Genomic DNA, 17345 nt, shown 5'->3' with positions numbered 1-17345 from the left:
CGTCCTGCACGCTTTTCATCCGTAGGTTCTCACCAGGCTTGTCTTCCCCACCCACCAGATGCGGGACGCCGTGTCCTACCACCTGGTAAACAGCTTGACCATGGGGGGTGGGGGAGTGGGAAGGTTCGGATCTACGGAAAACTACTGTAATTGATAAATTAAAGGGTGTCTTCAAGCGCCTCCGCGGTAATAACCTATAATGTAGGGCACCCCGAGTCTCTCAATTATGATGATGTTATGAAACAAGTTGTAGATATGCCCTTTGGGTCAGTAACTTTGCCATCTTAAGCAAACTGCTAAAATGGACCTCAAGGTACTTATTAATCATTTTGCAACTTGAAAGAAAAAAAAATCTAAATAAATCATGAACGACGTTTTAAAAATTTGTGTTTGGTTAATGTCGTCACAAGGTTCATTACCACCCTTTGTGTTTAGTAAGTGTAACCCCCACCACCACCCCACGGACAATTTTGCATTTCCGGTGGAGTGTAACCCCCTCTCCTTAATATTTTATTATTTTAACTGGATAAAACAAAGTTTTGAATGTAAAATTCACGAGTTTTCTTCCTGGTGTCATGCGTAAAATGTGATATCTCCGCCTCCACCTTGTGTCCCTGGTGTTGGTTTAATGTCACATGCTTACAGTGAATTTCTTAGTTTGTTTTTACATAAAAGTGATATAAATCAAACGTATTTTACGTTACGGGGTACTAAAATCAATACCGTTAAAATACACAATTAGGACGTATAAAATACACAATTTACAGACTGACGAAGGGGCCCAAGGATAATTTTTGCATAGGGGCCCACAATTCCTAGCTACGCCACTGTATTGACAGCTCAAATACCTCAAAGTAATGGCTGTTTAAAGATTTAAATGAAATTAAAACTCCAAGGCATAAACGAAATTACTGCTCAAAGACCTCAACAGTATGACAGCTCAAAGACCTCAACAGTATGACGCTCAGCTCAAAGACCTCAACAGTATGACGGCTCAAAGACCTCGACTGTATGACAGCTCAAAGACCTCAACAGTATGACAGCTCAAAGACCTCAAAAGTATTACAGCTTAAAGACCGAAACAGAATGACAGTTCAAAGACCTAAACAGTAGGACAGCTCAAAGACCTAAACATTATGACAGCTCAAAGACCGCAACAGTATGACAGCTCAAAGACCTCAAGGGTATGACAGTTCAAAGACCTCGACTGTATTACAGCTCAAATACCTAAACAGTATGACAGCTTAAAGACCGCAACAGTAATCAACAACAGCTCCATCACTTAACGTAATGACAGCTTAAACAACTAGCTTTCTTTCAGGCATTTTTTTCCGATAGTAGGATCAGGGCACTTGAAACTACCGGAAAGTCGCATTTAAAAATGTGGTAGATGGTTGAGTGGACACTTGTTTATAGCTTCTCTATATCTATAAACGCAAAGTGAAGGTTGTTTGTTTCTTGAAACTACTAGATTGTGTATTTGATTGAAAAGTATTAGACAAATTACCCTTGACAAAGATTTCAATAATCTCGTTCAAAGTGTCCGGAAAACTGACCTAGACTAAATGCGGCCTTAAATAAACTATACATTTTTAATTTGCTTGAATCAGATCAAACACTTAAAGATGCGACACAAATGTAATGTTTTGTAAGGAGATGGCTTTGATGCATTAAATACCTGAAGAAATAACAGATTATCAGAAATATCATTTTACGGGGTTCAAAATTGATCTCTTATAAAACTGAAATTTTTCTATAAAAGCATTTACTTTAAAAAACATAAACCATTTTCTTTGATTACACGCAAAACAACAAACAAAACATTTTGAAAAATAAAAATTCCTTTAAAGTGTATACTATACTGTTATCAAATTGTTGTGAAAATAAATTCATAATGGCTAACAAATATTATTATTAAATACATTTAAATTGTAGATGGTTTAAAGCAACACCAGAACGCATTATATCTGAGATCAGTGACAAAGAAATCATGGACAGGAAGTGGGCTCAACTTCAAATTGTTCTTCTTTTAGTCTATAATGCTTATGGTGCAGATTCAAGTACGTAGACATTAAATCAAAGAAAAATTAGTGTTAAAGTAATGGTGATAAAAATAGGTCTTAATATGAATAGCCATTTACTTGTTTTATGAAGTCAGTAATCTACATAAGTTGCTACCTTTTCTAAAATTGTTACACCTAAACGTATTTTAGCATGCATAGACAAAGGCTGGTTTGGTACTTCATGCCAATACAAGTGCCACTGCATTGGTGATAAGTGTGATGGCGCAACTGGTGTATGTGTAGATGGAACCAATTGTGTGAAAGGCTGGTTCGGACCAAGCTGTCAATACCGTAAGTTAGACATGACGTGTTTTCTTAATTTTCATACAATGCGAGAGGGGGGTACATATGTCCTCGGGCGCCGACCTTAGGGGGCGTCAAAATGGGTTGGAAAAACAAATTATAGTTTGAGGGGGGTCGCAAATCGAAAGTTTGAGAGGGGGGATGCAAATCGAAAGTTTAACGGGGGTGCAAATCAAACGTTTGACGGCGGAGGGGGTACAAATCGAAAATCGAAAATTTGCTCCATTGGGGGCGCCAAATTGAAAGTTTGTCCCCGAGCACCGGGGAGGGTTGCTACGCCTCTGATACAATGTCAGTGACTTTACATAGTCGATTGGTAGTTGATATAATGTAGCCCGTAAAATTAGTCGTGCGAGTCAAGAAATCATTCTTAGTACACAATCTCTATTGAATATACCTTTTCACTGGTCACATTAATAATATGTTAGCTAGTGTACTGACTAATCAGGTACTAGCAGTAGGAACTTGCATTATTTTACTAAGTATTATTAAGAACACTTTTATTAGGAAAATTATAACACAAAACCAAGCATATATATATATATACATATATATATATATATATATATATATATATATAAATATATATATATATATATATATATATATATATATATATATTCTGTTATGATGTTTGGCAACAGAAGACTTAGCCACGGAACCAACGTTCCGGTCACAAACTGCTGTAAGTAAACTAACAGACAATGATGATGGAACCTGTGACGACCAGGCCAGGACTTCTGTAAATCTCCAATGGTCGATAAAATACAAAATCTCCTGGATTAGGATTGTATATCGTGCTTCAGGTTTGTTGCTTCGTAGATGATGTTTATACTTTTATACTTATTGTAATGTTATAAAATGTATTCTGTAGTAAAACAACGCTCCATTACTTTTAAAGTGTCAAAAAAATGTTAAAATTAAAGTGAATATTTTACATTTTTTTTAATTAACACAGATGAATTAATTAGATACGATATGAATTACTGAATAAGTATTATATTAATAATTTATTAATTGCTATCAATGGAAGAGAATACTACTGATTATAAACGATAGGTTATTCGACTCCAAACTATATTATATTTTTTCTCTAAAACGAGTTACCATGTAGTACTTTCAAATAGGTATATACGGTCATTACCCGTGATCAAGATTTTAAAACAATGTTCTTAAATTTTTGAAAACGTATAGAATTGCTAAAGGATATTTACCTAAAGATGGGGAATGATACGTGTGAAATGCCTAACATATCTATTGTGGACAATCAAACCACTGACATGTATTGTACATTGGGAGATATTTACGATAATATCAATGTATCATGGACTGGACAGATTTCTGTTTGCTCAATTTATGTAAATGGGGGTAAGTAATAAGAAAATATAAACACAAATTATTTTTAAAAAAAACATGTTTAATATATTTTAAACTATATATATATATATATATATATATATATATATATATATATATATGTGTGTGTATATGTGTGTTCGTGTATGCAGAGGCGTAGCGACCCTATCCGGCGCCCGAGGACAAACTTTCGATTTGCACCCCCCCCCCTTGAACTTTTCATTTGCACCCCCCCCCCCCCTCAAACTTTCGATTTGCACCTCCCCCCTAAAACTTTCAATTTGGCGCCCCCCCCCCCCCCCCCCAAGGTCGGCGCCCAGGGAAATATGTTCCTCTCCATCGCTACGCCTCTGCGTGTATGTGTGTATGTGGGCATGCTTGCGTATAAGAATATATACTATAATCTTTAGGTCGTAATGTAGCCTTAAGACAAGCAGCTGTCCAGTCAAGCAACTATTCAGGTACTGATATAAGCGGTGTAAAAGACATACAGGCTAGCAATGCTGTCGACGGGAACACCAATAACGAATTTACTGCAGATTCCTGCACTCACACGAACGACCCTAAACCACAGTGGAATGTCACTTTTTCATTCCCTCAGATGGTGAGCCGATATGTTTTATACAACAGGAGTGAGTACCTTTTCTTATTTTGTATTTAATAATAACGCTAGTGGATACCCAACAGACCTTTCTATTCATATTATATTGATTTCCAGTAGATATATCCCTGTTTTATTTAAAATGAAAAAATGTACTTAACTGTTTTTTCAGATAATAATCAAGATAGGCTTAAGAGATTTAAACTACAAAGCTACTCTGCCAATAATTCTTTAGTGTTTGACTATACCGAAGGTGGCTACGTTTTACCTATATACACTGTAACTACTGTTGGGAAAGAAGTATCAAAGGTTACAATAAATGCAACACAAATATTGACATTATGTGAAGTAGAAATTTACGGAGGTATGAGCTTGATGAAAGTTAATTATAGCAAACGTACACAAATAGATATATATATAAATATATATATATATATATATATATATAATAAACGTGCTAAATATATTATTAAAAAGTGCATGCGTAATGCTGAAGGTAGGATGCTTGAATGTTGATGCAGATAAAAAACAGTAATTGCTCTGATCGTAGACTTATGCTTTGCAAAGCGAAGACAGGAATATCTGGTAGTGACCTTTTGAACACATGAAATTATTTAGTTTAATTTAAATTAATCCGCTGTTTAAAAAAAGGACAATTATGTGTATATAGTGTAGAATTACCACAGGTGTGGAATTATTATAATTGTTCAAATGGTTTTTATAAAATGTGCCCATTGTTTTTACGTGTATGTTGTTTGATTTCTAAGCATTTATACTCCCCTTCCATATAAAACGCACCAATTAAAATAAACAATGTAACAGAACGCATCTGTACCCCTGGATATTTTGGACTAGACTGTGACCAACAATGCCGCTGTAGCGACACATCTGAGACTTGCATGTCTATCACTGGTGGATGTTTATCTGGGTGTTGGTCTGGTTACTATGGCCAGGGTTGTCAGATGGGTGAGTATTAAAGTACATGTAAATAAAAATGTTATTTTCTAAATCTTGATGTAATTAAAGTTTTAAAAACTGGTCTTTAGATGTTAGACTACTATATTTTAGAGTTTATTACTTTTGTCAATATATATATATATATACATATATATATATATATATATATATATATATATATATATATATATATATATGAATATATATATATATATGAAAATATGGTTAAAATATAATATATGATTTTTATAATGATTTGTTAACAAAATCAAAGGTTTTTCTATTGAAATAATTCGTTAAAGTTCTTAAAAGTGTGTACAATATTGTAATTTAATTGTTTTTGTTATACCACTAAGTATACTATCGACTTTATTAAAATCAAATTGAATGCAAAATATAAAACTTTAACTGTTTAAAATAAACTTAAATATCTAATTACGAGTATCATTTTAAAAATTTAGAATTACTAAAAATAAAGAGTATTAAATAAACCGAACATTAAAAAGAAAAATAATATTTCATAATAAAGTTTTAAATGCACCGAACATTACAAAGCAAATTTTCTTTCTTTAATAAAAGAACTGGTCGCTCATTAACTATCGTATACATTTTAGCAAACTACCATTGGATATTTATATTTGCTTTATTAATATAAATAGGTGGTTGACAAACCATAAGGTAATAGTACGACTACTGTTTAACTAGAGTTTGATTTCCTTACAATGCAGAATGTCCACCAACAAGATGGGGCGTTGATTGTCTCAAGACTTGCAGCCTTTTCTGCTTTAGCCCTCAAGCTTGTAATAGGAGAGATGGTTCGTGTGACGGAGGATGTGTGGCTGGGTACGGTGGTTCTACATGCATTGATGGTAATGACGATTTCAAAAACTAACGTTTATATATATATATATATATATATATATATATATATATATATATATATATATATATATATATATATATATATATATATATATATATATATATATATTCATAAACATATAATACAAAGAAAAATAAAGTATGACATTTTAGAATGCCCAGTAGAAAGATGGGGAGAGAACTGTGCTAAAATGTGCAGTTCGAAATGTGCTAACGATAGTGCGTGCGACAGACGAACCGGCAATTGCGCCACAGGCTGCAGTTCTGGCTACCTCGGCGACAGGTGTGATCAGGGTAAGCAAACAATAGTGCACTAGATTGTAAAATATGACGAGGGATAGATACCTTGCTAAAAAAAGTAATCATTTACTTTTTTTTAAAGTAAAAGTGTGTTCATTTACATCAGGGGTCTCCAAACTACGGCCCGCGGGCCGAATGCGGCCCGCAAGGTCCTCTCATCCGGCCCGCGGAGATCTTTTTGTCCACTGAAAAAATGTCTGTTAGAGGTGGCTGAGGAACTTTGCCCAGAAAATTAAAAACTATTTGAAAATGTAGCTTTGGATGCTTTGCCCACCGTGTTGCAGACATTGGTGAAAACATTGTGACTCAAATAGCGAAAAATGCAATACGTGAAGAATTTGAGAGCAAACATGGAGCTCGAGTGTGTTGTTGGCCCCCAACAGTGTTTCTTTCAGATTTTTTTCTCTGGCGGGGGGAGGGGGGGGGAAGGGCACTTGAAATTTCTATATAAATTATATTTTGTTGGGGGGGGGGGGGTGGGGGGGCGGTGGCCTTTTTTCGGCGGGGGCGGGGGGGGGGGGCTCCATAACACCGAAGATACGCCTTGAAAAAACTCTGGCCCCCGAACTGATATTTGATAGTCAATGCGGCCCTCGGTCTGAAAAGTTTGGAGACCCCTGATTTATATCAATTGTAGTAGATCAATTTTGTGTAGGCCTTCCAGGCGTGTTTTAGTTTTAAAAACACGAAATTCTATATTTGATAGAATGTGACAATTTGACCTTTGGCCTGAATTGTCTGGAGAACTGTTCCATCAATTGTGGTGGGGATGGAAAATGTGACATTGTTAGCGGCTATTGTTTGCAAGGATGCAAGTCTAAATATGGCGGTCACGTGTGTGATCAACGTGAGTTAAGTTTTTGATTAACACACCTTGCTAATATAGAGACTTTCAGCATAGATAGTTTCGTCAAATACTTTCAAACCATCTGTTACTGTTTCTACTATTTAAATTCCAAAGTTATTCTAAAGATTGCAAAATTAAAAGAAACATTTATTTCGCTTCGTCGTCCCGTTACTTCTCTAATAATAGGTATTCTCAATAAACGTATTAAATATAACATACGTACAAGATATGTATTATATTGCAGTAATCCAGGAGAATTCAACTGAAGCTGTTGTTATCATCATTCCTGTAGTTCTGGTGGCTATTGTTACGTGTTTGGTTATCGCAGCTATTGTTATATTTTTACGGTAAAATCTTAGTTTTATATATATACATATATATATATATTATATATACATCTTAATATATATATATATATATATATATATATAAATATATATATATATATAAATAAATAAATAAAAAAAAAAAATATATATATATATTTATTTATATATGTATATATAAATATAAATATAAATATATATATATATATATATATATATATATATATATATACATCTTAATATATATATATATATATATATATATATATATATATATATATATATATATATATATATATATATATATATATATAAATATAATTATATATATATATAATATATATATATATATATATATATATATATATATATATATATATATATATATATATATATATACATATATATATATTACACACGAGTGATTTAACTATAGTTTACACATTTTTACTTTTAAAAGTCGCCGACAATCTAAAAAAGAATATGCTGAATCACTGGATACAATACTTGACAATTCTCGATGTTTGGAGTCCACACAATTGGCAGGTACAGTATTTACATATATGAACATTAATTTTGTTAAACAATTTCATATCTTTAATTCTTAAAAAAAATTGCCTTGTTATTATCTGTAACATGTATATTTTTAATATTTATAAAATTGTATATAATCGTTATACAACCTGTAGATGCCAAAGTATTGAATGAAGCCAACAATGAAAATATATATCTGGTCCCTGAATCTGATGACGGATCTATTGCCGTTCATCAGTTGGCTGACTTCATGCAAACACACGACAGACGATATTTCGATGAACAATTCAAGGTTATTATTCTGATTAATTATATTCAATATCATATTCTAGTCATAGATTAAGGCAGTTGTAACACAAATCTAATACCAAACGATCCATGTATTTATTTGGCATTTACTCAATTGCTTGATAGGAAGATTTTTTTTAACGAGACGACAAAGTAAGATATATATTAGCTTAAGTACTTGCGAACAATGTATTTAGTCAATACATGCCTTAAGTTTTTCCTCACTCCAGAATATACCAGCACCTGAAAAAGTCTCCACAACGATTGGTCTGAGCCAAAAGAACAAGCACAAAAACAGATACAAGAATATTTGTACATGTATGTTCTATACATTATATTTATACTGACATCTGAACATGTAGGCTTTTAATGTGCTAAAATGCTTGTTCGTACAATTTTCATTTATCATTAATATGTATTTTAAAGCTTGTATTTACAGATGATCATTCTAGAGTTCATTTAGACATCACGGAAGTAAACAATGAAGATGACTACATAAATGCCTCTTACATTCAGGTAGTTCAGAATTTTAAAATATCCTTAACTCAATTTAGTCTCTCAATTCATGAGTACATTAAATAATTTTTCTGTATTTTAGGGATTCAACGATGAGGAAAAATTCATTGCGTCGCAAGGTATAATTTAAATTGTGTCTCAATGTTTAACAAATTCACTATTAACTTTCCTTTTTAGATTATCTGACACTAAGTTTTCTACAACTGTAATGTCAACGTTTATGTTCTTTATACTTATACATGTATTTTTATAATACTTTAAAAATATTTCTTCAATGCATAAGGACAAATATTGTATTCAACATTGTTTTAATTCCTTGTGGCAAATAAGAAACATTTCCACCGGGCAAGGTTTTAGACAGCTCACAAGTTAAAAGTTTAAAAATAATACAATTTATATATATATATATATATATATATATATATATATATATATATATATATATATATATATATATATATATATATATATATATATATATATTTATATATATTACAATAGACATAACCTTCGTGCGTTTTTATATAGGACCCAACAGTATTATTATCAACGATTTTGTACGAATGTTATGGGAACAAAAAGCGGATAAAGTTGTCATGTTGACTAATTTGATAGAGGAAGGAAAGGTTTGTTGGTAGCTGTTGTTGTGATTTCTACCATTATTTGTCACAGAAGAATACAATTTTTCTTAAGAAAAGAAACATTATATATATATATATATATATATATATATATATATATATATATATATATATATATATATATATATATACATATTAAATAATGTGTGGTTATGCAACTATATATGTATATATTCAGGTCAAGTGCGACCAGTACTGGCCAGAAGATGGGAAGATGATGTTTGGAGATATTAAAGTCAAACTGGCTGTCACACATGTGTTTGCTGATTACACGATCAGAAGATTACTGTTAAGTAAGGTAATAACATTAAAACACTACATCCCCACTAATTGAAACTATGCTGATTTTGCAAAGTCGTAAATTATAGATAATTATATCCATTGTTTAGCCGTTTTTTACTTTCTCGTATAAACGAAGTATAGAGAAAGTCTTGTAATCGTGCAAAAAAAAAATCGAGATTTTTACAAATCTCGACGTTTTACACCTCACTGATACGGAAAAACATAATTTTGCAATCTTGTCCGTATGTCTGTGTGTCTGTCTCTGTGTGTGTGTCTGTCTGTCTGTGTGTAAACACGATAACTTGAGTACCGTTACAGCTAGGTTGATGAAATTTCATATATAAGTATTTTATCAAAATTGTAGATCCTGATCAACTTTTTAGCGATTTCCGACAACCAGAAGTGGTACTTTTTCTACTTTGAATTTTTCAAAAGCCTATAAATTGAGTATTATTTCAGATAGATAAATGAAATTTCACATGTAAGTAAAAGATCTAATTCTCTACCTTCTGTCAAATTTTGTAATTTCCGTTGACCGGAAGTACTAATTTGCGCTATTTCCGATTTCTCAAAAAACGCATGTAAATTTTTAAAGTACTAATACTATTCTTTTTTCTATGAGATTCTATTCTGTTTTTAAAAGTTTAAGTTATTAAAAATCATGTCTATATTCCAAGTTATATAAGAATATTCGAGAAAGTTTAGGGGAGATCACTCCCGGTTTATTTAACTTTGGATTGGAATTGAAGTGTAAATAGAAAGCACTCTTTAAAAAATTAATAACACTATTAAAACCCCAGAAAGGCACGGACGTCCAACAGGTGACCCAGTTCCACTTCACGTCATGGCCGGACAAGGGCGTGCCCATAACTCCCTGGGCATTGGTGGACTTTGAGCAGAGGGTGGCCTTCAACCCCACCAGTAGACCTGTGGTCGTCCACTGCAGGTAGGCTTGCTGGCTACTAAAAAAAACAATATCTGCTTCGATTATTATGGCATACCTATTTATGGACATTTGCAGAGCCCGGCATTCCGCGTAAGCTTGGACTGCACACGTTAAATGTAACAAATACATACCTACTCTGGCATATACAAGTTTCACGTTTAAACTAATGTGACATGCAAATTTAATTTTAGCACAGGTGTTGGCCGTACATGGAAATGTATCGCTCTGAGAAATGTTTTAGTTCTGTTAATGTCCTATTAATTACTGCCGTGATTTTAGCGCTGGTGTTGGCCGTACAGGGACATTTATCGCACTGAGAAATGTGATGAGAGAAGCTGAGGAGACTGGACGTGTTAATTTCTTACAGACAGTCGCCAGGCTAAGACAGGACAGGATGAATATGGTACAAACATCGGTAGGTGGAAGGGGCTTTTGGGCTAGGTTAAATGGGCTTTTACAATAGCCAGCACTGGAATAATGAATGTTTTAGTTCCAATCTACTGTGTAGATTATTTAAGATAAACAATTTAATTTAGACTTTTGTATGAATTTAAGTTTCAACATTAAAATAGTTTATAGAAAATTTAATGCCTTCGTGTTTTGTTAGGAACAATATGAATTTCTCCACAAAACCGCACAAGTAGCAATAACATGTATATGTACCACAATCACAGCCTATGATGTTGACGTGAAGGTTCAACATCTTCTGGACAAATCTGTGTCGGGGAAAACTAATCTGGAGAATGAATTCAAGGTAAGCCACGAGTGTAATGTACGTTAATGAGCGAGATTTACAATTAGTCCATCTGTATAGAAAATATGAAAGCATGTATTTTTATACCAAGTCGGTGTGTGCTGTAAGCGCTGACTTACAGACAGCTGGTAAAGAAGAAGAAAAAGAATTGAAGGTTTACGAAAACAACCAAGATGTGGACTTGATGAGGAAAAACCGGTGCCCAGAGATCATGCCGAGTATGTACTTTGTATAGTTAAAAATATGTGAACAAACGCAACAAATAGTGAAATGTTTGAGTAATCTAGCTTTGTTAAAGTTACTTTTAATAGTCCAGAATATGTATTTTCGACAAAATGCTAAAATATAATGAAAAATAAAAATAGTTTAATTTCAAAAAGCGTCAGTTATTGAAGTGTGTACCTATGCATATGTTTACAGATCACTTGTACCAAGCTAAGTTGTCTAGAAGCAGATCAGAAGACAGCGACTACATCAACGCCGTTGTCTTTCCTGTAAGTTTTTTTTTAACCGAATACTAATACGATTTGAAAACATGATTTAATTGTATTATTTTTTTAAAAAACATTTTAGAACACATTGTTTTATTTTAACTCTCTATCAGAGCTTCACCAAACTTGACCATCAACAAATTATAAAATCTTTGTTTTAATTCCACCTGACCATCAGAGCTTCACCAAACTTGACCATCAACAAATTATAAAATCTTTGTTTTAATTCCACCTGACCATCAGAGCTTCACCAAACTTGACCATCAACTGCTGACACAACTGCCCCTGCCAACAACTGTGGAAGACTTCTGGAGGCTGATTGTTGAGTACAACGTCACGTTGGTGGTGGTGTTTGATGTGGGACTTGTGCTACACGACAATGTATTAATTCGTTTTTCAGCTTTAATGTTTAGTAAAACAAGTATTTCATTAATGACAATGCATTCACACAAAACTCTGGGAATTATGTTTCAGAAAGTGTGTTTCATACACACGTTTTGTTATGCGAACAATATAATATATATCTGTAAAATTTGGTAGTAGTGAGTTCATCACACAGTTACTATAGAAGCATTTTTAGAAACGCGGGATATAATATCCTTTTTTCCCCGTATATTTAGATAAATTAGAGCTCATTTGTTTCAATGACCTCGGCATACATAGGGATAACGTGATTGGCACTATGTCCAGTCGCGTTTGTTTCCCTCTCGTGGGTAAGGTACACATCAGAGCTGGGTGGACTCCGGATTCGGATTCGAGACTTTCAAGCAAGAAGTATATCGCTCTACCTCTCTGATTGTAGACTTAAAATGTGTTAATATTTATAAAAATATAAAGTCGTTGTTGGAGATTCATTAAATATCGGACATTATTCTAGACATTAGGTCACTATCTGCCAGCATCAGTCAATGAGATGTTGAACATCAGAGACTACACAGTGGAGCTCAAGTCAAGCAACACACACACATTATGGGAGGAAAAAACTGTTGTCGTTAGAACTATGGGACCTCTACAGCTGAAGTCATTCAATGTAAGCTCAAGTAATGAGGACATCTATAATGTTAACTAAAGTATACTTTATTGTGTGAACATACGGTGTTTTATTTTTAAGACAGTAACAATCCTGTCATGTTGCAGACACAAGACGGTCACACTGTTCTACATCTACAAAGTAAACTCACCACACTGGACACAAAGACGTTGCTGCAGTTTATAAAACAAACAAGAAAACACTCAAACAAGAAAGGGAGGGTGATATACATGTGCAGGTATGCATTTAGAAATAAATTTTTATGTTTACAATGGTTTTATTTGAGTTTTAACAGTAACTTAGTAATTTTCTAGCTTACTCTAACACGATGTATGAAACCTTTAATTTTACAGGTAAAACAATTTAAAATTTATCCCGCATTTTGCGTCGGCTAAAATTTATATTTTAAGAATTTAACTTATAATAAATCTCTACTGTAAAATAAAATAAATTATTCGGTTATTTAATTAATGATGAATGATTCCATGATCAGAGATGGGGCCACCTACAGCGGTCTTGTCTGTGTTTTGAACCTCCTACTAGACAGGATGGACAATGACCTACGGCTAACTGTGCCATTAGTTGTTGGAGCGGTCAAGTCCATTCGACCACAGGTCATTCCTACACTGGTGAGTTTTGTTACCAATGTATTGTTTAATGTAACGAAGTGATTCGGTTCACTGCTACTGTAATGCAGAAAGTCTCTATTACATTACTGCGATAGTTATTTGCTGTGCAGCAAAACATTTTAAAAAGTTGATTACTTACGTTCAACTTTTATTTCAAGTCTATCAACTCTTCTATTCTCATTTCCTTTTCTTCCTATTTTATTTTCACCATATTATTCTGTGTAGAATTTTTGTAATGACATTACTCTATTTTTTACTTAACTTGCAATGTATTCCAACAGGAACAGTACCACTGCCTGTATCAAGTTCTGCAAAGATACAGCCATACGACGACCACATACAGCAACTTTGAGAAGAAATCAGGAAAATGTGTAGAGCATTTAGATAATAATGTTGATGACAATGTACTGTATGCAAACACTGAGTAATCATAACATTTACATAGCTGGACATGTCGTTATGTATTTGATGTTAACCAGGGGAAGTAATACTGTAAACGTTACTGATTTCGTTATTTTCAGGTTGTTCCCCTTGTTATACCTGAACCCTTAACACTATAAGTGCCAGGAAATATCCATACAAAACATAATAAAATACATCTTCACCATCGTGGCCTAAACAATACTTTTATATTTTATAATACTGATGATTTGTTATTTTATCGATTACTAATTATCAAATTTATATATTTTAACTGTTATAATTATAAACAAATGAGTCGTGGGGAGGGGGATGTCTTTATTGCAGTATTTTTTTATTTATTTTTTATTTATTTTAAAACAGTTATTGTGTATTGCTTTAAAAGAAATGTCTACACACGGTAATAATGTACACACTTCATATTATTTTATTCAACTAATTGTTAGTAAAATACTCTGTTTAAATCTTTTTTTTTATTTTATTAAATTACAAATGCATTTAAAATATAATTTTACTTATTTTATTTTAGCCTTGTCAATTTGTCTGAACGATAACTAAACATCCGAGTTTTCAATTCAAATAGAATAATTGTTATTATAGACTTTCAAATTTACCATGATGTTAATTTTTAGTTTTGTGTCGCTGTAATTTAGGTGTTCTAGCATTCAGTTGCAGTAATTAAAAAAAAATATTCAATTGAAAATTCGGATGTTTAAAATTAGGGTAAACTTTGTTTCATGTAAACTTCCATTGTCACGTGTACTCTTACTACATGATATTTCTTATATATATTTTTTAAGGTGTTTCACATCTATATATTCTAGACTTCTGCCTACAAGTTATTGTTGCAAAATTAAAAAAATTAAAAAATAATGCATTAGTTTATATTTGTAAATTAGTTGCACTGTTTAAAATCCATACATAACACGTATGATATTAATGTTTTGTTATAATACCCAACAGATGCCCGGTTACAGTACCATTGCGGTTACACAACATGGTCGTTTCCGGTAAACCCGTACGTTGTAATCTGATAAGACGTATGACATGTCTTGGGAAGACTTGTGTAAATCGAACATTGGTTTTTCACGCGTCTGCCTGTGTCAGCTTACAATGATAAACGACTACCTGTAAAACATCTCGTGTTATCAATATATAACCGGTATTTCTGGTTTAGGTGTTGACTTACAATAATCCATTCATAAGCTGTGTGACATTCTAAATGTATCCGCATAGGATTGGAGGTACAGTGGGCAGCTGATGTAGACTTATCATGTCTATCTGCGAAGTACTGTAAGCTAAGTAATTTACATAGCATCCATGTGCAACTGCTTGAGGTGTGAGTGAAAAACAAATAACGATATGAAAATAAAACAATCAACCAGATTTGAATAGGTTTAGTTATACTGGTAGATGGAAAAAAACATCACATTAATAAAAACATGAAGGAGCTTCATTTGCTTTAGTTCCTTATTATTATGTATTTATACAATCAATTCGTGTTGTAATAAAAACTCATTCTTCATTTTTACTTTCTCGTATACGAAGTTTTGTAATCGTGCATAAAAATCAAAATCGAGATTTTCACAAATCTCGACATTTTACATCTCCTTCATTCGGAAAAGCTTAGCTTTGAATTTTGTCCTTATGCCTGTGTGTGTGTGTGTGTGTGTGTATCTCTCTATATGTGTGTATGGGTGTGTGAACACGATAGATTTAATATCGTTACAGCTAGGTTGATGAAATTTCATATATATATATATATATCAGGGGCGTAGCGAGGGGGGGCGGGGGGTGCGGACCGCACCGGGTGACACCATTTAGGGGGGTGACACCAAGGCAAAAAATAGCAAAATATATAGAGAAAAACTTGAGGGGGGGGTGCAAATCGAAAGTTTGAGGGGGGGGGGGGTGCAAATCAAAAACTTGAGGGGGGGTGCAAATCGAAAGTTTTGAGGGGGGGGGGGGGTGCAAATCGAAAACTTGAAAGTTTGTCCCCGGGAAGGGTCGCAGCGCCTCTGGGGGGGGGGGGGGGGGGTGACACCATTAAGTGCCGCACCGGGTGCCACCCGACCTCGCTACGCCACTGATATATATATATATATATATATATATATATATATATATATATATATATATATATATATATATATATATATATATATATATACATATTTATATATATATATATATATATATATATATATATATATGTGTGTGTGTGTGTTATATCAAATGTGTAGTTATGTTTCAACTTTAAAGCGATTTCCGGTAAAGTGGAACTTAGTCTACTTTTAGTTTTTCAAAGGCCTACAACTTGAATACATTTTCAGATAGATAAACGATATTTCACATATAAGTAGAATATCTTATTATCTGCCTTCTTTCAAATTTTGAGTCACTTTACGCTCTTTCCGATTTCTCAAAACAAAAACTATTATACACATTTTGTTTGCTTTTTCTGTACGAGATTCTATTTAATTTAACAACGTTTAAGTAATTTAAAATGAATTAAAAATCATGTCTATATTATCTCGAGTTGCAATCACCCATAGTGTTATTTTAGAGTATTCGAGAAAGTTTAGTCTAGCAAGAGTTAAGGGATACTCAACGTCTTGAGATGTGGTGTGATTTCCTTCCGTGTCAGCGCTAATCTAGCTCATACTTGGGCTAACCCCTTTTACGTGCGAGTTCATACTTTTCTCCCATCTATAACGGACATATAGGTTCTAAATTGTTTTAAAGGATATGTATATATACTATTTGACTCACACGATGATTCAGAATTGTTTAGCGTTGATTATCATAAGTTGGAGGGGACTCGGGAGTACTTTAAAATATTTTGAACATTTGAACTTTTATTGAAGCACCTAACGTAAATGTAGGATATTTTGGGAAGGAAAAATGGGTTTTAGTATCAGGTAAGCTGCTGATACCTCGATACCATTTGATGCTAAAAATAGACACAGATATGCCCTTTAGGCGGATGTAATTTCAGACCAATAATTCAATGACTGTGTAGTCAATACAACAGGAGAACTCTCGGGTCATAGGATTCATAAAAAAAAATTGGCATTACGTGGTTTGTTTATGAAATTTGTTATTGAAATAGAATTTCATGGTTTAAGGAATTAGATTTTTAATTTTAAAAGATTCATCAATATATAATATATTATGTC

General features: G+C 33.0%; 1 protein-coding gene across 1 annotated transcript; it reads left to right on the top strand.

Moving 5' to 3' along the window:
• The first annotated feature begins 932 nt into the window (after nucleotides 1–932).
• On the top strand, nucleotides 933–14572 carry LOC131953867 (receptor-type tyrosine-protein phosphatase epsilon). Its single transcript, XM_059317275.1, has 27 exons — nucleotides 933–1034; nucleotides 1144–1184; nucleotides 1936–2060; nucleotides 2214–2354; nucleotides 4133–4326; nucleotides 5179–5289; nucleotides 6009–6123; nucleotides 6316–6456; nucleotides 7169–7309; nucleotides 7554–7656; nucleotides 8096–8181; nucleotides 8325–8461; nucleotides 8688–8775; nucleotides 8897–8973; nucleotides 9056–9092; nucleotides 9502–9599; nucleotides 9793–9912; nucleotides 10697–10842; nucleotides 11122–11257; nucleotides 11450–11596; nucleotides 11688–11814; nucleotides 12017–12090; nucleotides 12331–12468; nucleotides 12965–13117; nucleotides 13225–13355; nucleotides 13611–13746; nucleotides 14028–14572. The coding sequence occupies exons 1-27, from the start codon at nucleotides 933–935 to the stop codon at nucleotides 14172–14174; spliced, it is 3192 nt and encodes a 1063-aa protein (XP_059173258.1). The 3' UTR covers nucleotides 14175–14572.
• Nucleotides 14573–17345: the final 2773 nt, after the last annotated feature.

This window comes from Physella acuta, unplaced genomic scaffold (assembly GCF_028476545.2).
Source record: "Physella acuta isolate Inbredline_101_S28 unplaced genomic scaffold, ASM2847654v3 ptg000960l, whole genome shotgun sequence".
NCBI classification, from domain to species: Eukaryota; Metazoa; Mollusca; class Gastropoda; family Physidae; genus Physella; species Physella acuta.
This window is presented reverse-complemented; position numbering and strand designations above follow the sequence as displayed.

What these genes read in the sequence shown, in the direction of transcription:
- LOC131953867 (XM_059317275.1), top strand. Translation starts at nt 933, where the DNA reads ATGACAGCTCAAAGACCTCAACAGTATGACGCTCAGCTCAAAGACCTC. An exon ending in ATTTCGATGAACAATTCAAG is followed by an intron (nt 8,462 to 8,687) that starts GTTATTATTCTG and finishes TCCTCACTCCAG; the next exon opens with AATATACCAGCACCTGAAAA. An exon ending in CCTGTGGTCGTCCACTGCAG is followed by an intron (nt 10,843 to 11,121) that starts GTAGGCTTGCTG and finishes CCGTGATTTTAG; the next exon opens with CGCTGGTGTTGGCCGTACAG.